Source organism: Acomys russatus, chromosome 10, assembly GCF_903995435.1.
Source record: "Acomys russatus chromosome 10, mAcoRus1.1, whole genome shotgun sequence".
Taxonomy (NCBI): domain Eukaryota; kingdom Metazoa; phylum Chordata; class Mammalia; order Rodentia; family Muridae; genus Acomys; species Acomys russatus.
Window position 1 is genome coordinate 7104315 of NC_067146.1, and position 21504 is coordinate 7125818.

The 21504-nt window shown below is 49.6% G+C and overlaps 1 protein-coding gene across 1 annotated transcript; it reads left to right on the forward strand.

The window, feature by feature from the left end:
- Positions 1–11246: 11246 nt before the first annotated feature.
- On the forward strand, positions 11247–21448 carry Fam180a (family with sequence similarity 180 member A). The gene is made up of 3 exons (XM_051151550.1): positions 11247–11576; positions 19605–19705; positions 21024–21448. The coding sequence occupies exons 1-3, from the start codon at positions 11501–11503 to the stop codon at positions 21366–21368; spliced, it is 522 nt and encodes a 173-aa protein (XP_051007507.1). The 5' UTR covers positions 11247–11500; the 3' UTR covers positions 21369–21448.
- The last annotated feature ends 56 nt before the right edge of the window (positions 21449–21504 follow it).

Sequence of the window (21504 nt, forward strand, 5' to 3'; positions counted from 1 at the left end):
AATGAGCTTGGCGTTGGACTCCTGGTCCTCCTGCCACTGGCTCACATGTGTTAGAATTACAGGCATGTGCCACCACACTCAGCATGTTGTGACATTTTCACACAGCACACTGAGACCACATTCACCCCTTTCCCCGTCTCACTTCCCTGATTCCCCTCTGCTTCCCTAATGGACACCAAGTTGTACTCTCTGGCACAGAGGTTCCTCCAAAGGCACCAAGCATATTTTGTTGTTGTTAATCCTGAAAGACTCTCCAGCATTTACCATTCAGAAAACAGAAGAACTGTCACTTCTCCAGGGTCAACAGTGCTAAAAATTTCTGGGATTAAGGAAAATGCAATCAGCCAGGCACCGTGGCACACACCTGTAATCTCAGTAACTCAGGGAAGGCAGAGGCAGGAGGATCTCTGTGAGTTCGAGGCCAGCCTGGTCTACAAAGCGAGTCCAGGACAGCCAAGGCTACACAGAGAAACCCAAAAGAAGAAGAAAGTAGACATGCCTCCTTTTCTATTTTACCTATGACTTTTTTTCCAGTGCTAACAGACTGTGACTCCCACTTCCTGTCACTTTCCTTGGGTGCTTTGTTCTCGGAGGTCTAATGTTCTCAAATGTTGGTCGTATTCCCCAGTGAGAAGATGCTCTTCTGTGTATTATCTATCCCCATTGTTTCCACAAAAACGAAACGAAGTCACGTAACTAAGCCTGCAGCATGCAGAGGAGAGCCGAGAGGAGACGCCTGTGTGACTGAGATAGTGGATGGCGCAGCAGAGGGTCAGGACCTCAACCATCTTTGGAGAGAAGGTCACACAGGCCATTCTCCTACTCCCTTCTGCCAGAGGATGCTAGCCTGATGCTTGATACCGTAGCAGGTAGCCAGCACACGAAAGGTCATCCTACAGAGGCTCCCGACCTGCCCATTCGTCTGTTTGTTCTTACCATTCGTTGCATTTCTCACATGCCAAATATGCAGGATGAGAAATAAAAGGCTCAACAAAGAGCCATCTCTCCACTCAAAGAATTACAGACTGAAACACAAGACAGACCTACAGACAATAAGACTGTCACAGCACATGTTGAAGCATTGAGGTAAAGGGAAGTTGTGTCTAAACCAGGGCCGACTTTGTCTAAACCAGAGGACAGTAGTTATGTCTTGAGACATCTTTGTCTGTCACAGATGGGGGCTCTTACTAGTATCTAGAGGCCAGGAGCACACCTAAACACACACACACACATACACACACACACACGCGCGCGCGCGCACACACACACACACACACACACACATACACACACACACACACTGCCTGCATCAGCCCCCTACGGTGAGAGATCATTCAACCCAAAATGTCAGTGGTGACAGACTGAGACCCTCTGGGCTCATGGGATGTCCAGTGATATGGCTAGTTTGATTTGGCCAGCTCCCAGCTCTGGGACCCCTCAATCATTTCTGTTCTGTTCCCATGTCGTCACTGTCTGGCTATCGCTCTTCAGCCCCATTGCTTTGCCTCCACAGCTTTAACCTCCTCATCTGTGGAACAGAGTTCAGATCGCTGAGCTCTAAATCCTTCCCAGTCTGAGAGTCTACGGTTTATCGGACCCGTATTTGTGCTTCCACTGAACTCTGCTCCCAACAGGAAAATGCTGGGGGCCAGGGGCTCTGCTCTCTTCAGGTCAGGGAGATAAACTGGCTTCCTGTGCTGCTATCGAGCATAAATCGAGAAGGAAGCCTGAACACCCTGGCTTAGGCTGTTGTATCACTTAAGCTTGCCCATCAATACCCACGAGCCATTTAACTGGCCTCCTCGGGTCTGAAGAAAACGTTGGAGCGAAAGAAGCACAGTGGAAATTTACCCCGCTGCTGTTACAGTGATGGAGTCAACCACAAACTTTATCCCTTCGGGGGATCTGAGGCAACGCTGGGGCAGGAAGAGCCAGCCCAGGGTGCGCAAGCGTGGGCCCTGGAGGGGTTAGTGTCTCTAGGTGTCTGTGGGCAGCCTCAAAGGGGACCTCCTGTCATCTGCCTGCGTGAAGACAAGGCACACTATCTTCTTAGCCACATATTTCAGACTGTGAGGGTATGTGAATCAGACACCTTCTCCGGTTCTCCTTCTCCGGTTTTTTAAGCTTACCCGCCAAACAGAAAGAGCCTGTCAGGGCTAGAGGCTGGAAGACAAGAGCAGTTTTAAGACGAAAGGGCTGGGATGGGAGGGCGGGGGGGGGGGGGGGGGGGGGGGGGGGGGTAGGGGGAGGTGAGGTGTGGTGGCATCCAGAGGCTCCGGAAGGTAAGGTTGCCTCAGGTCAGGGTTAGCTGTCACCAGAGAGGGAAGAAAAAGAGGCAAGGACAGAGCTAGCTTTGGCAGATACCTGGGTTCCAGTGTCACTAGACTCACTGTCCCCACAGATGGCTATGCAGGTCTGCAACTGGAACACCTCTGTGTCCTCTCCACTACCACCCCAGAGGCATTTGAGGTAGCGGCCTGAAAGCCGTGGAAAAATAAGCCCTCTTTATTCCTTTTTAACCGAGAAAAAGAGGTAAACTCCAGACAGTAGCATGCCCAAGTTACTTCAGCAGCTAGACTAGAGGGCGTTGTCACTGTCACTATCACATTTGCTCCACAGAAACCATGGGCAATAAATGTCCCCGAGTCAGCTGGACACATATCATGCATTCGCTGTCTGATTTTGTTTGGAGAGAGGACAGGATGGTTTACATCCAGGAATATATGGAAATCTCTCTTAAGGCTTATTTTTAAATTAAATGTATGTGTCTATGTCTCTATGCATGTATCTGTGCACATGACTACACGGCCCACAGAGGACGAGAAGAGGACCCTGGAGCTGGACCCAAGGAAGTTGTGAGTTGCCCAGTGTGGATGGGGGAAACCGAACTCAGGTCACCTAGAAGCACTCCAAACTGCCGATGGATCAGCACCTGTGCAGCAGATTGCAAATGTACAGCTCAGAGGCTTTCACGTGTGTGTACACTTGTACAGTGTGCATGCAGATCAACATACAAATCACTACCACCCTAGAAAGCCCCCTTGTCCCCTTCTCCATAAATATCTTTTTTTATTTCTATCATGATCTTAGTGTTATCTACTCACATCGGCAATCTCACATTCTTTTGTCTAATCTACTTTATGTGATGCGTGCTGTGGTGACATTTTGCTCCTTCTAGTGTGGGACAATGTTATAGTATATAAATGCACCCTATTACATGTGTCCGCCCTCTTATCGGGGATATCTGGGTTGTTTTTAGGTTTTGGCTTTTATGGCTATTTATTCTAAAGATAAGAGTTGGGGGGGGGGGAACCTTGCTGTTGTTGATGGCCATGTTAACTTATCCTGCTTTAACTCCTCTCCAAACAAAACCTAATCAAGTCATCCTCCAAAGGTCTCCAAAGAAGTGAGTCAGGAAGAAGCTTAGATACCCCCAGATGATCTTTCCAGCTGCTAATGAAACCCTCTAAGGTCATCTCTTTTCTTCCCGGCAGCGGCTGGTCTGTGCCTGCTTGAGCAGCAAGCACTACGGATGCTTTTATCTATAATAAATACAGAGGGTGGTTATCTCCAGCAGGGATGTGACCTATGCACCTGAAGACTCACCTGTGAGGACCAGGGATTTTACTCAAATATAGGAAACATAACAAACTCTTGGCTCTTCGGAGGACATTTATTCCCCAGCCAATGGGGGAGGGGGGAGGGAACGAAATGCTCTTCTCCCCTCCACCAGGAGCAGATTCAAAAACAACCTTCTGCTCTGGTTTGTCCCATCAAAACACATGCTGACCGCACTGTAGCACAGAGGCAGGCCCAGCAGTGAGAGGCACAGGGACATCTGGGAGAGGATTGGAGGTCCCAGGAGGAATTAGTGCCTTTTCCCTGGAAATGCTGTCAATCTCTCAAGACTGAATTGGCTTGTTATAAAGCAAGACTGAGGCCCCACCTCTCGTCTTCCCTCTCTCTAGCCCCTCCACCTTTTCCACCTTCTCCCAGTGAAGGGTGCTCTCTCTCTCTCTCTCTCTCTCTCTCTCTCTCTCTCTCTCTCTCTCTCTCTCTCTCTCTCTCCCCCCCCCCCCCCCGCCAGGCTGCCGTCTAATTCACGGGATCCATCTGCCTGCCTCTGCTTCCTGAGTGCTGGGATTAAAAGTGTGTGCCACCACCATCCAGATCACAGTGAAGCTCTTATTAGAACCAGTGCCATGCTCTTAAACTCCCAGAATCCCAAACCAAAATATATTTCTTTTCATTCTAAGTTACCCAACTTCAGGTATTCTGGTGTTAGTACCAGAAAATGGGTTGAGTTACTCTCTTGCCTCCATGAAAAGCAGTAGCAGTTTCTCCTGGGAATGTGTAGGAAGAGCAGAGCCTACAGTGGAGCCAGGGACCTGGCCTCCCTCCAAACTCTTCCACCAGGCACACTGCACTGCATCCTACCTTGCACTTATCCAGATATGTTTTCCTAATCCTGCCTCTACCTGCTGAACCTAAGTGCACACACAACCTCACATCTCTACCACAGAGGGTGGCATCCCCAAACACGCAAAGGAAACAGCGAGCAATCATTTGAATGATACGCACATTTGAAAAACAAAATCACTGGTGCTCCCCTTTTCTGAGGAATAGGGACGGGGAAAGGGGAAGAGGAAGGGTGGTGGGATCAGGAGGAGAGGAGGGAGGGGCTACTACGATCAGGATGTAAAGTGAATAAATGAATTAATTAATTTCTAAAAATCACTTTGCTGAAGACATAATCTATGAGGATCTACTAAGCTATAAGCACTGAATCACTGCTTTTGTGGGACCTAGCATCTTACATAGACACCCACCAAGGGCCTACAGAGAAGATCCACGATCCATGTTAATTGTTGGCTTGGTAGGATCTAGAAATACCAAAGAGACAAGCTTCTGGGTCTGTCTGTAAGGGATTATCTAGGTTACGGTCGCTAAGATAGGGGGACTCACCCTGTGAGTGGAACCATTCCGTGGATTAGGGAATACAAACAGGGGAGGGGGCGTGTCTAGAGAGTTGGCTCAGTGGTTGAAAACACTTGCTGCTCTTGCGGATGACCCAGGTTTGATTCCCGGCATCCCCATCCCCGTGCTGGGTCACAGCCATCTGTAACCCCAGCTCTAAGGAATCTGATGGCCTCCCCGGATACCAGGCACTAACATGGTGTGCGTGCGTGCATGCGTGTGGTGTGTGTGTGTGTGTGTGTGTGTGTGTGTGTGTGTGTGTGTGTGTGTGCTGACAAACACTCACAAGTACAAAATAAATAAATCTAAAAAGGGAAGCAATGGATAAGGCCAGTATTCACCTCTGCTTCTTGACTTCAGATGCCACCCCTGGCACCATGTCTTCCCCACCATCATAAGCCAAACCATGCCCTTCCTACCTTAAGGTGCTACCTGTCAGGTACTTGGCCACAGCTGTAAGAGCAGAGTAGTAACTAAAGGACCTCCTGGGTTCTCAGACTGCAACAAAAACACCATGCACAGGCCACAGGAGGCACCTGTTCCCTCTGAGCACACCCTTGCTCTCCCCTCTCCTCTCCTCCCGTGGTAGCTAGTCCCTGCTCCCTGTTAATCTCTGTCTTTCGTGGGCGCAGGAGAAAAGAACGGGGAACAATGAGGTGCCAGTGTGGCTTGTAAAAGACTTCTGCTCGGCCTTTTAGGTCCCTTATCCCGCTTTGGGAACTGTTGTTTCCCCACACATGCCTGGAAGAGTCTTCTGGGGACCTCAGCTGACCCGGGGCACTGTTTCCCCTAGTACCCTGTGCGGAGTCAAGGCGACATCCCAGCCACTTGGCTTTACTAAGGTCAAGGGTCACTGGGATGCTAAGGAGCCAGGAAGGAAATGGCTCACTAGGATGCTGAGGAGCCATGGAAGTGCCCGAGCTCAGGGCTCCCAGCCAGACAACAGGCGGAACTGCTCCTGGTCTGTAACTGTCCTTTCCCTAAGCTGCCCTCACCCTCAGCACAGGAAAGCCACAACACTGTCATCAGGCAGTGTCACCCCGCATCAGTCCTGCCTGCCAGCGCTTTAAAGCCTTCCTGGGAAGGCCAGGGGGCTTTTCCGACCTCTCCTACCCCTCCGCCCACCTCTTGTTCTTTCAAGACAAATTCTTCCCCTACAGTTTACAAATTGCGAAGAAAGAAAAGGAAGCTTTTCTTCCACTTTGATTGTGGATGAAAATAAATTAATTGTTATTTTCTTACCCCAAATCAGATTCAGAAATGAACTGGTCCTGGGCTGGATTTGACCAGTAAAGACAAATATGAATTGTGTCTGAGGTGTTTTTGGAAAGCCAAGGACAGTGGCCAGGAGACGAACCTGCTGGGCTGTAGTTTATTGGCGAGGCAATTCAAAGCAGGAAATTCCTTACATAACTCACCCTCTCCCAAGCCTGCTGGGAGCAGGGAGACTCCAACTCCTCCCAGAGCTCTCTCCTGTTCCCAGACTGCTATCCATTGGGTCTGACCATGGCTGCCCATCTACTTACTGTAAGTCACAGCAAATGTTCACTCCCCATCTTCAAATCTCTTCTAGGCCAGAACTCAGGGGAGAAAATAGGAAAGACACTAAGCACTGGCTCCGAATGGCTCCACGTGTCTGTTCCTTGTATGCAAAGCAGCCAATGAGCAAGTAAGATGCTCCCCCGCTCCAGGGAACTTTCCATTCTAGAATATTCTTTCTGGTATCATACCCACTCCCACTTTCCACTCTCAGACACACACACACACACACACACACACACACACACACACACACACATATTCTCTCTCTCTCTCACACACACACACACACAGAGAGAGAGAGAGAGAGAGAGAGAGAGAGAGAGAGAGAGCTTATATTTCTTGAGTTCTAAGTCACAATTTTTTAAGGAACTGGAGCTTACACAGTTCATCTTCACAGTTTGGCATGTAAGGAACAGATGCCAGCATGCACTGTGTGAGCCCCACGAAGTTGGCTGATCTGGTCCACCATGCTCAGCTCACCCACCCATTGGAACCCTTACTCCCTGTGACACACTGCACTGGCAAGCAGAGCTTCCAGCAACAATGAGCCGTTCTAGCCTCACATAGACACGGGAGCTGAATTGCCCAAAGGACTCCTACACCTGGTAGAGAATACTCTGTGCACAAGACCACACCGGGAGGACATTGTGGCATGGATGATGCAAGCCTACATGTGTTACTGAGTCATTGATGATGGCAATCCTAGAGGGCTGGATGACTCCTCTGCATCGGAGGCTGGCACTCTGTAACTTCAGCTATGCTGCTGTTACTGTACCATATCACCTCACATACGGATTTAAAATAGAATCCAGACCAAAGGTAGACAAAGAGGAACGAGTTGGTCGACTCAGGCTCTGGGTACCACGCCAGAAGAGAAGGCAGGAAGCTGGCACAGGCATCCTCACTGTTCAAAACGTGGGACTCCTTTCTTCTTTCACCTGCTCCTTCATTCAACGCTTTCCCTACAGACCGGATGGGCCTAATCACCTTGCCCATCATCCTTCCGTTGGCCGTGCCTCCCTGTATCCCGGCGGCTGACTTCTGTGGACCACATCACCAAGCTCACTTGCCTTCGGGCTGCCACGTGGGTCAGGACATTAGTAGGCAAGAGGTGGAAACTGAGAGGCGAAAGGCAAGAGTCTGGAGAGGGACAGCAAGAAAAGAGGAAAGCTTAAGGTTGCTCCGCTTCAGCTCCAATCAGCAAACACCCTAGGGAGCCCTGTCCCATAGAGGTCCTGGGGACAATCTTTGCAGGGTTTTTTGTTTTGGTTTGGTTTGGGGTTTTTTGTTTGTTTTTTTTTTTGGTTTTTTGAGACAGGGTTTCTCTGCTTTAGCCTTTGGCTGTCCTGGACTCACTGTGTAGACCAGGCTGGCCTTGAACTCACAGTGATCCACCTGCCTCTGCCTCCAAAGTGCTGGGATTAATCCTTGTAGGTTTCTATGAGGTTTTTCTATGAGAAAACATGACAGCAGGAGCTGGCTAGGATCAGGAACAGGAGAATTGACCTCATATAATGCAACTGTGCGCTGGGCCAGCTCGTACCGGGTGCCCAAGAGTGCGTGGTTAGTGTTTCAGAGACTTGCAAGCTTCCTTTTAAGCTGTTAGGTAACTTCAGATCTGTCCTGGTGGGAGTATTTTCACCAGAGAAATTGGCAAGCAAGCCAGGGCTTCTCCCCAGTTCCTGAGAATCGGTTAACCAACACTCCACTTAAGGTTCTCAAAACAAAAGGCTGGGCAGCAAGCCAGAGGAGTAATTTTGCATGCAGAAGCAGACATGGGCTCCATCTGAAACCCCAGCTCCCCTAACAGGGTGACCTCAGGCAGATTCCTTGGCCTCCCCCTCCAAGCCTGTTTCTTCGTGTGCACGTAGTACCTGTGCACTGAATGCATAGACTCAGAACTCACACACTTGAGTTCCATCGATTCCTAATAGCGGTCCTCAGAAAGGCACCCCCTCAGTCTCCCCATCATTCTGGAGAGGGGGGATTGGAGGCAAAGGCAGGTGGGGACTAGACCAACATCTCACAGCTAGTAACCAGAGCAGGCAGCCAGGCCCCCAGAGCCCTGCCTGGCTCCCAGGCCTACATGGCCCCAGCCAGTGGTCACTGGTCACCTCACGCTACAGAGGGATTCAGTCTGGCTGATCCCCATTGAAGATAGAATCACGTGTCCCTGACTGCACACAACTCTCACCACCACCACCTTTCTAGGAGCGTGGCCCTTACAGGAGACTTTTGGCTTCGGTTTCCAATTTAACCAAGAAAAGGCAAGGTGTTTATTAATTAGAACCAAATGGTTCTTGAAACTGATATCTGAAACAGTGACACATCTGAAGGCGGCAGCACGGCTACATAGCACCCAAACAGCACATGACTCTCATGTGGGAAATGTGCTCTCCTTCGAACAGGGCATGGCTAGGGTCCTCACTTGCTTCTTGTCCATAAGAGAATTATGTGCCTACAAAGCTTCACAGTGATATGAGTCTGGATGCCTTTATTTTTAAGCTTTAATTTGAAATTTCTGAATAACTAGAAACACAACAGAACCACTTCCCACTTACACTGAGTATTGGAAGGGTAGATTGGTATGGTGTGTGTGTGTGTGTGTGTGTGTTTTCCCAGAATACTCAGGGGTAAAGAGAGGTAGAGAGAACAATGCATTAAAAATGTCTATTAATGGAATTAGCCTTTTAATGTTTTATCAACTATTAAATACTTTCTTTTTTTTTAAGACAGGGTTTCTCTGTGTAGCCTTGGCTGTCCTGGACTCATTTTGTAGACCAGGCTGACCTGGAACTCACAGCGATCCGCCAGCTTCTGCCTCCCAAGTGCTGGCATTAAAGGTGTACACCACCACACCTAGCTATTAAATATTTTCATAAACCGCCCCCAAGAAGAAGAAATGAAAGTATGATGTGGGACACGTGTAAGACTTCAGAGATTGTGTATAATGTGTGTGGGGGTGTATATGTGTGCATGTGTGTAATGTCTTTTTAATGCTATATTGATTATATGTAGAAGTGATACTTTGGGTATAGTAAATTAAATAATAAGAATTGGATTTAGCTGCTAGAATTTGTAATTAAATCTGCAACCCGTATGTCTGCAAGGGGTACTGCTCCATGCTGACCTCATCACTTGTTGTAAGCACTGACCAGTTAGCACAGGGGATAAGTCTAGCACAGAACCTGAAACACACTAAATACCTGAGGGCCATTGTCCATGGCTTTCACTGTATCGCAAGGAGCACTCTGATGGAAGTAAAGGGGCCCCCCATGGTGTCCTCTCCAAAGATCCTTCAAACTTCTTCACGCTTTCGAAATCTCCTCTGGAGGCCAGACAAGGTATAGAAGTGGCACACAATTAAAGACAGTTAGTGTGTTTACAGCAGCACTTTCATGTGTGCGTGCCTATACATGTTTGGGAAGCAAGTGAGCACGCACATGTGTGTGCATATGAGGTCAATGTCAGGTATGTTCCTTAATTACTCTCCACCTTATTTTTTGTGACAGCAAACCTGGAGCTTACTAATTCAGGGAGCCTGGCTGGTCAGCGAGCCCCAGGGACCCTCCCAGCTCTGCCTCTCCAGACGAGATTACAAGCATGTACTCTATGCCTGTTTAGTTCCTGAGTGCCAGGGATCGGACCCATGTCCTCATGCTTACCTAACCTGGCAAGCGCCTTACCAACTGAGCCATCTCCCCAGTACGTTTTAAATAATGGTGGGAAGATACTTCCAATTTGGGAGAAGTACAAGTGATTTGGTCCCTGGATCTGGGCATAGTACAGTAAGGTTCAATGGCCTCAAGGGTCATTTTGTAAGCTTGGTCCCCAGTGTAGTAGAGTTAAAAAGAAGTAGAACCTTCAAGATGGGAAGTGAGGGTGGAGGGGAGGGTGCAAAGTAACTAAGTCATGGGGGGCATTACCCTTGGACGAATGTAGCTCCCCGGGGACCCTTGTTAGTTACCATGAAAGATTTTGGCAAATAGAGAAATCCTGACACACACACCCCAAGACTTCCTGGATCACAGGGAAATCTCATCCACACAAACCTCCTTTATTGGGATGTCTTCTGCCATCAGATCCTAACCAGAATAGTGCAGGAGCCAGCATCATGCTCTCGGCCCCCCAGAAGAATGAGCTAAACGGACTTCTTTTCTTCACAAGCTATCTAACCACAAGAATTTTGCTATAGCAATGGAAAGCACCTAATACAAATTTCACGGGCATGAGTAGGAGCTCATCCCTAGGCCTACTGGGCTACCATCCGGATAAGTTCACAAGGCACTCCCTATTCTCTATGCCACCTGTCCATCTGTGCTCCTCACAACCTTGCCAACTCCCCACCTACCCAGAACCTAGGAACAGAACCAGACCCCAAGATCCACCCGTCTAGCTCTGGGGAAGGGTAGCAGAGTCACTCCACCCAGTGCTACAATGACTGTGCTGTCCTACAGGCAACTCTGAGCTCCACAGCAGCCCCGCTGTCTGCCAGGCAACCTCCCAGCGCTTCCTCCAGGCCTCGGTCCTGGCTCTGAAGTATTATGTGTGGATGGGGAAAGCAGCCAACTTCTCGCCGGGCTCTCTAACAAGTTCCGCGGGTCTGTTTGCTAAAGAAAAATTCCAGTGGGCGCATCCAACACATGGAACTCAAGTACAGAAATTATATTTATCCAGCCCACTGCCAAAGAGATCACATGCCCCGTGAGTCACTCCAGATGTGCTCAAAAACAGAGCCTCTGTGTGGAAGCCCAGTCCCCCAATCCCAGAGAGAGTTAGGTTAAGAGAGGTACCCACTTCTGTCCCACCCACGAGGCAGCATCCGCCTCCACCCTGTGGAGCCAGGGAGAGGCCCTTGCTGCCCTCCCAGACAAGAAAGGGCAGTGAGAACTCTGTCATCCAACAGAGAAGAACGCAGGGCCCACCTGCAGCTCCCAGGGTCCCACGGGGATAGAAGGTCAATTGTCCTCCTTTCTGGAAGATGCCCTGGAAGGCTCTGATGGCTCTGCTGCTTTTCTCCAGCACCCAGGCCACTGTGTCATGCAGGTGGAACAGGGGTGAGTTGCTCATTCATCTTTCTTGAATAGAGTTGTGGATACGGAGTGGAGTTAGAGGGCGGGAGGAATTAACCGCCCTGTGTCTGCTTCGTACACCAACTTTGCTAGTGCCCTGTGCCCTCCTGGCATGCTCCCTCTTAGTGAAAGATGATAGAAAATGACATGGGAGAAACATTAAAGCAGTGATGTGGAGAGTCTGATGGAGGTTGAAAGCCCATAGGGTTGCTCCTGATGGTGAGCCAGAAAGAACTCTTAACTGTTTCCGAGGATGGGTACAGAGCATCTCCAGATCCATGCTGGATGCTGCTGCTGGAGCAGACCCCCCTGAGAGGAGGGGTCAAGCTCTGCTACCTGTGTGAAAGAATGGTGGCCACTGAGATGCAGGAGGCTGAACCCGGGGGTCTAAAGCAGAAAGCTCTTGGCCACGCCGGCCAAGAATGAGGTCTCCAGGCTGCTGTGGATGCATTTTTTTCCTGCAGTCAGGTAGAGCTGTGTGGTGGCAGGCAGGGGAAAAAAGGAGCACTAGGGGCATCCATCCAGTGTGCTTGGCCCCTGCCACTTCCACCAAGCTACCATGGAAAGAAGAAAGTACGTGCAAAAGTTTTTCTCTCGCGCTGACATCTTCTCTCTCAGGAGGTCACTTCTCAGATCAGGGGTGGCATCTTTACTGAGGGACTGGCTGTGCTTGGCAGCCACTGGGAACATATCAAGCCAGCTGGTTTATCGCTACCAGGAAGTGATGGGCTGGGAGTTCTTCCCACACCATGCCAGTCTGAAGAGAAATCTTTCCACAGCCTGAATCCAGCTGAGTTCACGCTCCCAGAAAGACCTGGGAAAACAGTGTTCCCTCAAGTCAACCCAGAAGCTCTTTCTAGAGACCCCTAAAGGAATGGGCATGGTGACACGTGTGCGCCCATCTTCTCAGAGACAATGTCGGAGAAAGAGCGACCTGAACAGCAGAGAAGAAAGCTACGGCAACGAGAGCGAGAGGGCCAAGGCATGTGTCATTTATTTTATCCTCTCTGTGCTTAAGCCTGATGTTAGGGACTGGCCAGGTCCTGAATAGGGGCAGGACGTAAGTGTTTCTGAGACGCAAATGACAGACTTTTCTCATACACAGGCGCACACGCGTACACACACACACACACACACACACACACACACACACACACACACCTGCCTGCTCATCACCTGTCTCTAAGGGCAGCACTTGAGGGTGGAAAGCAGAGAAATCTTAGAACTGGATTCTGTCATTTATTCTTGTCACACTGGGAGCACAACTTAATTTGCTAAAGGACACAAAGGCATCAACTCTTTTTAAGGCAGTGGCTGTCAGGACGTGGACGTGTGACAAGGGTCATACATGCTCCTGCAAGGAATTGGAGCATCCAGCTCTCCCTCAGTTCCTCCTCTAAAGAGCCAGCTGTGTGGTCTCTGGCAGGCTCCTAGCTTCTCTGGGTGTTGTGAGCAGGAAGCATCTTAACGGTCACAAAATTTGCCCTCACAAGGCTGATATAAGGGTCAGATTCAAAAATATGCCTCAAAAATGATGAAACGTGTGTGTGTGTGTGTGTGTGTGTGTGTGTGTGTGTGCACGCATGCGCGCACGCGCATTAGTGGCTACTTATCACTAAAAAGAAACCCCATTCTTTATTAATGAAAAGCTGAGAATCTCAATGTGTAGCTGAGTTTTATTTTTTCTTTGTCTTAAATATTTTTTTTCAAAGTATAAAAGGACACCATTCTTGTCGCCCTAGTTGATAGAGCGCTTCCCAGTGCAAGCACAAGGACCTGAGCTACCCCAGATTCCATGTTTAAAAAGAAAGAGAGAGAGAGAGAGAGAGAGAGAGAAAGGTATGGCAGCCTGTGTTTGTAGTTCTAGCACTGAGGAGGCTGAATCCTGTTGCTCACTGCCCACCAGCCTAACCCTAAGGGTTACATGCTCAAGGTTGCTCTATGGCGCGCGCGTGCACACACACACACACACTCTCTCTCTCTCTCTCTCTCTCTCTCTCTCTCTCTCTCTCTCTCTCTCTCTCTCTCTCTCTCTCTCTCCTCTTTACAGAAAGAAACCCCGCAGAGTCCACCCGCTGCCAGGCAGTCTTCTTCTTCCCCTTCTCCCAGCCTCTCCCTCAGAAATGCTCTCTAGGATTCCTCCCAGGGTGGAAACTCCACACAAGATCCAGGACTGCCCAGCCCCACCCTGCCAGCAGGACGAAGCCTCAATGACTCGCCTGCGGTTACTGCAGCTAGCGGGGCCAACCTGAGGACACTGACCCCCACACACACACTCCATGTCCTCGCATGCCCTGCATCTTGTCGGAGCAGCACTTGAGGGGAAAGGACTTACCTGACTTTAAAAAGCTAAAAATTGTGTACGTAATAACCTATAATCATAACTAGGCTGTTACTAAGTACATATAAATTATCTCTATTTTCTTATTTGTATATATATATTTATTTATCCATGTGAATGGACACATGTGTATCAGTGTGCACTTGTGGAGGGCAAGGGCAACTTGTAGGAGTCACTTCTCACCTTCCAAGTCAGGCTTGATAGCAGGTACCTTACCTGCTGGGGCCATCATGCTGCCCCCTTAAAGTAATTAATTATGAAGCAATTTAGCAAAGAAAACAGCCCTGAGGGTTAGTGGAGCCTCACTTTCAGGTGTGTGTCTTAGAGCTGTGTTTTGTCTTCAGTCTCGGATGGTCTGTCAGAGTTGATGCTGCTCTCTGCCACATCGCCTAACACCCCATGCAGATAGCCATGCGTGGGTGAGGAAAGTAGAGGGTTGGGCCAAGAAGGGACACACCCAGAGTCACACCGTTAGAGGGCTTGCTGGATCTGGCCCCACGTCCACCTGAGACTGGCCCCACTAACCCACTCATCTCCGTGCCCCTGCTGTGGCAAGTGCTAGGGCACTTTCTAGTCAAGATCGCTCCTCAGCAACGCTGCCCCACAGAAAGCTGGTAGAGAGGCTGGGGTTGTGACTTCCCCAGACAGCACCAACTTTCCAAAAAGGCCGTCTCGGGAGCCAACAAGTGGACGACATCAGAGTCTGGCAGCTCTTTCATAAGCAAAAACATTTCCCTTCCACACCCAGACTTGCTTCAAGGATTCATTCACAGGGGTGAGGCACTTCGGCTCGCTGTGGCCAGCAGCCAGTCTCCGCTCAGGCAAGCTCTCTGGTGCAAGTGTCCATACCCGGCAGCGTGCACTTTACCGGCGGGCTCCACACACAGGAGTGGGAGCAGGAAGACAGAGAAGACAGTTTCGAGCAGGGATCATGAAAAGTCAGAGGTCAAACTCCACCCTGAGCCAGCGTCTTCCTCAGGTGCCTCTGCTGCACGTTAGACCAGAGTCTGCGTGGACTAAAGCTTGAGGAAATAGCAAGTGCAAGTCTCTCTGAGCTGGAGCAGGGACTCCACAGAGATAAGGCGAGGGAGTGGCACGGACCAACGTCAGCACTTGTTCATAGCTAAAGGCCATAAGGCCAGGCCAGGAACTTTAAATGACGATAGCATCCCTCTCTCGCAGAGAGGAAGGTTTTGGAAAGCACTCTGAGAAGAACCAAGCTTCACAAGCAGGCACAGGAGAAGAAAGGGCACTTGTGGGGGGTGGGGGGTCGGGGCAGTGGAGACACATGGGAGACACACCGTGTGTTTGTGGGTCCCCGTAAGAGCCAGCTGAGAGAAGAAAATGCGTGGCTGACCCACTAGATCTGTGTCTTCACGGAGGCTTCGTGCACACACGGAGAATGCAACTGGCAAGGTCACAGCAGAACAGAAGGCAGAAGGCAAGAAGGAGACAGCTGGCAGGGGGAGGAGCCAAAGATGGGACGAAGTTGTCTGAGAAAGTGTGAGCATGGGAGGAGACAGGAAACCCAGAGACTGCTGAGCAGCAGCTAAGGGTATATGTGAAGGGGTGACTGAGGTTTTAAAATACGCTACTTAAAAAAAAATTTTTAAATAAAAAATAAAATATGCTACTTAAGGTGGTGACATGTCCTCCAAACTCAGGCAGCTGGGCAGACCTGAAAAGGCAGTGTGAGTTGTAAGATGGCTCTGTGGGTAAAAGGATGTGGGCCACCAAAGCCTTAGGATCTGAGTTCAATCCCTGGAATCCACATTATGGAAGGAAAGAATTGACTCTCATGAGTGTCCTCTGACCTCCACATGTGTGTGATTTATTTAAAGGCATATGTTATAGCAAACACATCTTTCCCGTGGTTATTCAGAAATGAAGAGCAGCCAGTCTTGGGGCAAAAGGAGCGTTGTCCACCCCTGTCTGCGAGACTGGACTTTGGGCCTACACAATGTGCACTATACTCTCAGTCATATCTCTGGTTAATCGGGAGGTCTGGACGAAGGTCCTTAACCCCCAAGCATCTTCATCTCTAAAAAGGGAAGTGGACACCTACCTCTCTGTGGGCTCGTGGAAGGACATGGCCTGCTAACAGGCACGAGTGGATTCTCTAGAGTTATTGCTAATAGGTGAATGCCAAGCTTTAGTAGTTTCTACTTGAGGTCCAACGGTATCTCTTAGCAGACGGCACGGACAGGGCTTGCTGTGATCGACCAGTCACAAACTTCTGGATCCTGTTTCTAAAGTAGATTGAGCCACCAAATGTGATCTTAGCAGGTGAATCATTTTGCTCTGCGCTGGTTAATCCCATGTGTCATAGATACTCATCTGCCCAGGAAGGAGGGGACAATCTCTGTCCTCATCCCCAAGGTCAGCCTGTCCCAAAGACCTTTAAGCAAGGAGACCCGTAAGTCCCAGGTATCCCTACGATAGACATATGGAGTAACCCCCATGAGGATAGTCATACCCCAAAGAGAAGCTTAGGGATTGGGCTGGAAGTAGGACACTAGGGAGAAAAGCAAGCAGGCAAGTAGGCCGGGTTTACACCCCACAAAATGTACACAAAGCCCGTGACTCTGAGCAAAGCCTCCAGCAACCTTCCTGTCTGAGACCCAGTGGTCCTGGGGATGTGGGGGTGCTCTCTAGCATTCTCTTTCCCCCTCTTCTTTCTTCCCCAGCATCCTCATAGCACCCACTCTCAGGATGCTAAGCGTAGCAGTGGTCCAGGGCTCTCTCCTTGCCAAGCTTATGCTGCCTCACAGCCACATCCATTATTCAGGGATGCTGCTTGTATTTAACATCTAGCTGTTCTTTTTACGTCACTCCCATTGAGCCTTCAGAGCCTTACAGTATATAGAGCTGATAGAAAAACAGGAAAACTCACTTCCTATTCTAGGAACTGGCAATCCTGAGAGCCCTTCCGGGCAGGGGCAGGGGTGGGGAGAGGGAGCAGTGGCACAGGGCAGGAGGCAGCAAGGCTCTAAGTGTGCAGAAAGGACAAGAAAGCCTCAGAGGTAGGTGAATGCCGAGGGGTGAACAGGAAAAGGATTCCTAGGGAAACGGCCGCTGTCACCCAGTGATTTGGAAGCAACCTTTGTGTATCTGTTCCGTTCAGGGGCAGCCAGCATTTGTTTTAGCCATGAGCATTTTTGGAAGGATTCAGCCTTCATCGTTATGGACATCAGCATGGGGGTGTGGGGGGGGGAAAGAACCTCCTCCATGCTTTGACATTGCCCGGGGAATCAGAACGAGTTCTCACTGGCTGCCTCCAGCTTTTCCAGGTCTTGACTAAAGGAGTCACATGTAAGTGGCTGAAGAACCAGTGAGATGTCAGCCTAAAGTTAGCTACCCTCCTTCTGCCTAAGGAGCAGGCATGTCTCTGCCCTTACCCAAGGCATAGGGTCAAGGCAGCCATGGAAATACAAGATGCAACAGTGCCAAGGGGTGGACCAATGTGGGACATGGAGAAGGAAAAGAAGGAGGCATCCATCTTTCAGATGCCTGCGCTCCTCCAGCCGGACAGTTGTATGAGGGAGCCCTGGGTTTGACTGGGAGACCCTACCTCAAAGAACTAGGTCAACCCTAAACATATGAACTCAACAGGTTGTGTTTGTAAATTTGTGTGTATACATGTTTTTGCACACGTATATGCATATATACATATCACTTATAATCAAAGAATGCGAAGGGACCACGGACCTGAGAAGGAGTGGGGAGGAATGTGGGAGGAGTCAGAGGGAGAAAAGGAAGAGGGTCTAATGTAAATATAGTAAAGTTCTCAAAAGCTAAGTTTAAAAAACAGAGACGTTAGTGGAGGAGAGAGTTAGGAGAGTGACATTGCTCTCCATCTGCCGCCTCCATCCTTTCAGGGCAGGAATACAAGAAAGGCTCATAAAAAGGAGAGCAAGGAGGTGGTCAGAGGGTACGGTGCTTGTCGTACAAGCATCAGGACCTGAGTCCAAATTCTCAGCACCCTGGTGAAGCCAGGCATGGCAGCATGAACCTGTAACCACGGAGCTGCTGCGGGGCATGGACAACAGGATCCTCGGACTTGCTGGCCAGCCAATGTAACTAAAACAGGAGGCCCAGGTTCCGTGAGAGACTGTGTCGCAAAACATTAAGGCGAAGAGGTGACTGAGGAAGACATCCGAATGTCCACCTCTGGCCTCCACCTCGTGCCCCCACAATCAAGTGCACCAACACACATCTGTGTACACACGAACACACAGAAATGCCTTGCTCCTTGACCTGAGGAACTTATGGCAGTGGGCCACAAACAAGCTCCTGCAAATGCCTCTCCCCGCCAGCAAAGCTACCTCCAACTACTTTATATGAGAAGTAAGAAATTACAACAGCAGGCTTTTCAGGAAGATCCTTTTAAGATGAGATGTCCTTTTATCATTTCTGATGGAAACCATTCTAGAAAGTTCTACACAGCTCCTGACCTCTTTAGCACACCAAAGATAACTTAACACACTGAACACAATCTGACATTTTACTCATGGCCTGGGGACACCACCACCGAGTAGCCAGGGTAACCACCAATGGCTGTGAAAAGTGCAGTTGCACAACGTCAGAGGGCCACACCACGGTTGTCTGGTTTTTACATTTCTTTCTCTGGTTTTCTTTTTCTTTTCTTTTCTTTTCTTTTCTTTTTTTTTTTTTTTTTTTTTTTTTTTTTTGGTTTTCTGAGACAGGGTTTCTCTGTGTAGCCTTGGCCATCCTGGACTCACTTTGTAGACCAGGCTGGCCTCGAACTCATAGGAATCCGCTTGCCTCTGCCTCCCGAGTGCTGGGATTAAAGGCGTGCACCACCATGCCCAGCCTTTCTCTGGTTTTCTAAAGGCCATGACTCTTTTATATCCACAGGTTTGTCCATCACTTGGGACCAGTGTCTGATGCATAAAGGGGCTGACCCCATGGGGTGAGGGTGGGGCTATTTGATCCAGTCCTGAAGAACTGGGGTTTTTCCACAACCATCCTGTGTTCGACAGTATTCTGTTTTCTCCAACTGTCCCTAGGACTTTTGATCTTCCATCCCACCAGGGACCCATCCATCTTCCTCCAGCTTCTAGCAGCCTCCACTGTGCAGTAAATACATTGTTAAATCACCTGGCCCTTGGGGGAAGCTCTGAGCTCTCCGGCACACGGTCACTGAGAGCCCAGTGTTAAGGTGTTGCACAGCCTGCTTTCTCTCCTTTGTCATCTGTTCTACTTCAGATGGCTGAGTTAGCCAAAGTCTCCATCTCTGATGATAAGGCTTCAATGCAGCGGCTACATACCGACTGTTTTTAAGCACTTGGCTGTACCATGTGTTAGGCCACAGTTTGGGGGTCGCCCCTGTAGGATTAGGAAACTCTTTTTTGCTTGCCTTTTTCTATTCTGCCTCGTGTGCTTTGTTTTAACCTAAATTTCCTAGTGCAAACATAGCCCAGGCAGATTTTTTTTTTTTTTTTTTTTTTTTTTTTTTTTTTTTGGGGGGGTCCAGTTCCTTGGATGCTTTTGGTGAGCTGCTAGTCTGACATGCCTCCGAGCTTTCTGAGACACAAGAAGAGAATCTGTTACCTCCCCTCCCCTTAAAGCCCCTTCAAGATACACTTGAGGGCTGCCCTCAAGGGTTAGCCCAGAGAGGTGGTCACAGATCAGTCTCTTGTCCCTTTCAGCTGCACTGTTCCCTGCTGCCCAGCGGCCAAAGAGGTCTTTGTCTCTGCCGTTGAATCCAGTCCTGCAGACCTCCCTGGAGGAGGTGGAACTGCTCTATGAGGTAAGTGAAGGGAAAGCCATCAAAGATGTGTCTCATGTCTCTTTTTCTGAGAAGTGGCCTGCCTGAGCCCATGAACTTGAATGGTCTATGCTGTAGCAAAGAATGGCCTGCACTCATTCCTAGAGGTCATAGAATCTGACCTACACCAACACAAGGGATTGTACCTCACCCTTTCTATGTGTCCCGACAGAAATGACAGGATTCAGCGTTCACTCCAGGCACAATGGGAGTTGAGGCGTGTTCCATAGGTGCCACTGCCACACCCAGGCACAGAGTGGAAGGTCTCAAGTCAAAGCTTAAGGTATCACTCAACTGTGTCTGAGCAAAGCCATCCTGGGACCTAGGCACAGTCATGGCTCTGAGGCTTTGTCTGCTGTGCACAGATGCTGTCTGGCTGCCCCGTGACTCATCTAAGTTTCTAGAAGCCTGTATTAGCCCACAGGCTTTCTTCTTTGTTTACACCTGCTTCCCTGAGACCCCATTCCACTCAAGCATGGAGTGAGTTTCTTGGGGTCACTTAGCTCAGGCCAGGAGCTTTAACTTCAAGGCCAAGAGTCCCTGAGACCAAATCTCAACTGTTACGTGGAGTTTAAATGCTATCCCCAAGATTCCCTTCCAGCTTTGACATGTGTGACACAGTGAAACCAGGATGGAGCTTTCAGATGCTTCCCTGGGTGGCAAACTGCCAGTGCAGAGCCTCTGCCAAGCCTTGAAGATGGGGGTGGGGGGTGTCACAAATCCATGGTTCAGAAAGATGGCAAAGAGTGTCATGGGACGCAGAGGAGAGCAGAGAGTGGAGGCAACTTAGGACTAGGAATCTTTCCATTCTTGGAGTATGTACTGAATTCCTCATGGCACTAGGCAGGGATGAAGAGGACAGATACAGCCCCTATCCTTGCAAGCCAGGGACATATGACATCTCTGTATCCCACCAACCTCTCCGCATTCTTTAAATTCCCAGCTTCTGGGTATAATTTCAGCTGGGATGGCCAGCTTATACTTCAGAAGATCTTCAGTGGGTAAGAGGGACAAAGAGAAGATAGGATCAACTGACAAAATGGTAGCAGTGCGGCCGATACCAGAAACTATGTCACATTTGCCCATATTTGGCCTGCGTGGGTCTCATGATACCTCACTGGAGTAGATAATGTACCACTGTTTTACAGAGAAGAAAGGTGAGGCCCAGAGAAGTTGAGGAGGAAGACCAGGGCTGGGTCCCAGGTCCCTTGGATTCTAGGCTCTTTCTGTGGCTGCCTCCCTACGTACGGATAGTGACCCCCCACATCCTGTCCTTAACAATCCCCGTCTTTCTCCACAGCTCTTGCTAGCTGAAATTGAGATCAGCCCAGACCTGAAGCTTTCCATCAAGGATGAGGAGCTAGCCTCCCTGCGGAAGGCCCTGAACTTCTACTCAGTCTGCAACGAAATAATCCCCAAGCGCATCCCAGATATCCGCAGGCTGAGCGCCAGCCTGGCCAACCACCCTGGAATCCTCAAGAAAGAAGATTTTGAAAGGACGGCCCTGACCCTGGCTTACACAGCCTATCGAACAGCCTTGTCTGAAGGGCATCAGAAGGACATCTGGGCCCAGTCCCTCATCAGTCTCTTCCAGGCCCTGAGGCACGACTTGATGAGGTCCTCAGGCCCTAGAGTGTCTTCCTGAGGGACTGGCTCATGCTAAGACCTTGAAGCAGGCATGGACACACACAGTCTTCCAGAACATTCACCCTCTACTTCACTTACAGAGACCATGAAGAAAGTATGTACTGCCCAAACAGAATAGCAAAGATAAATGAGTA

Bases quoted from the DNA above. Each gene is read 5' to 3' on its own strand.
- Fam180a (XM_051151550.1), top strand. From the start codon at position 11,501: ATGCCCTGGAAGGCTCTGATGGCTCTGCTGCTTTTCTCCAGCACCCAG. The intron at 11,577-19,604 runs GTGAGTTGCTCA...TGTCCCTTTCAG, and splicing joins GTCATGCAGGTGGAACAGGG to CTGCACTGTTCCCTGCTGCC. The intron at 19,706-21,023 runs GTAAGTGAAGGG...CTTTCTCCACAG, and splicing joins AGGTGGAACTGCTCTATGAG to CTCTTGCTAGCTGAAATTGA.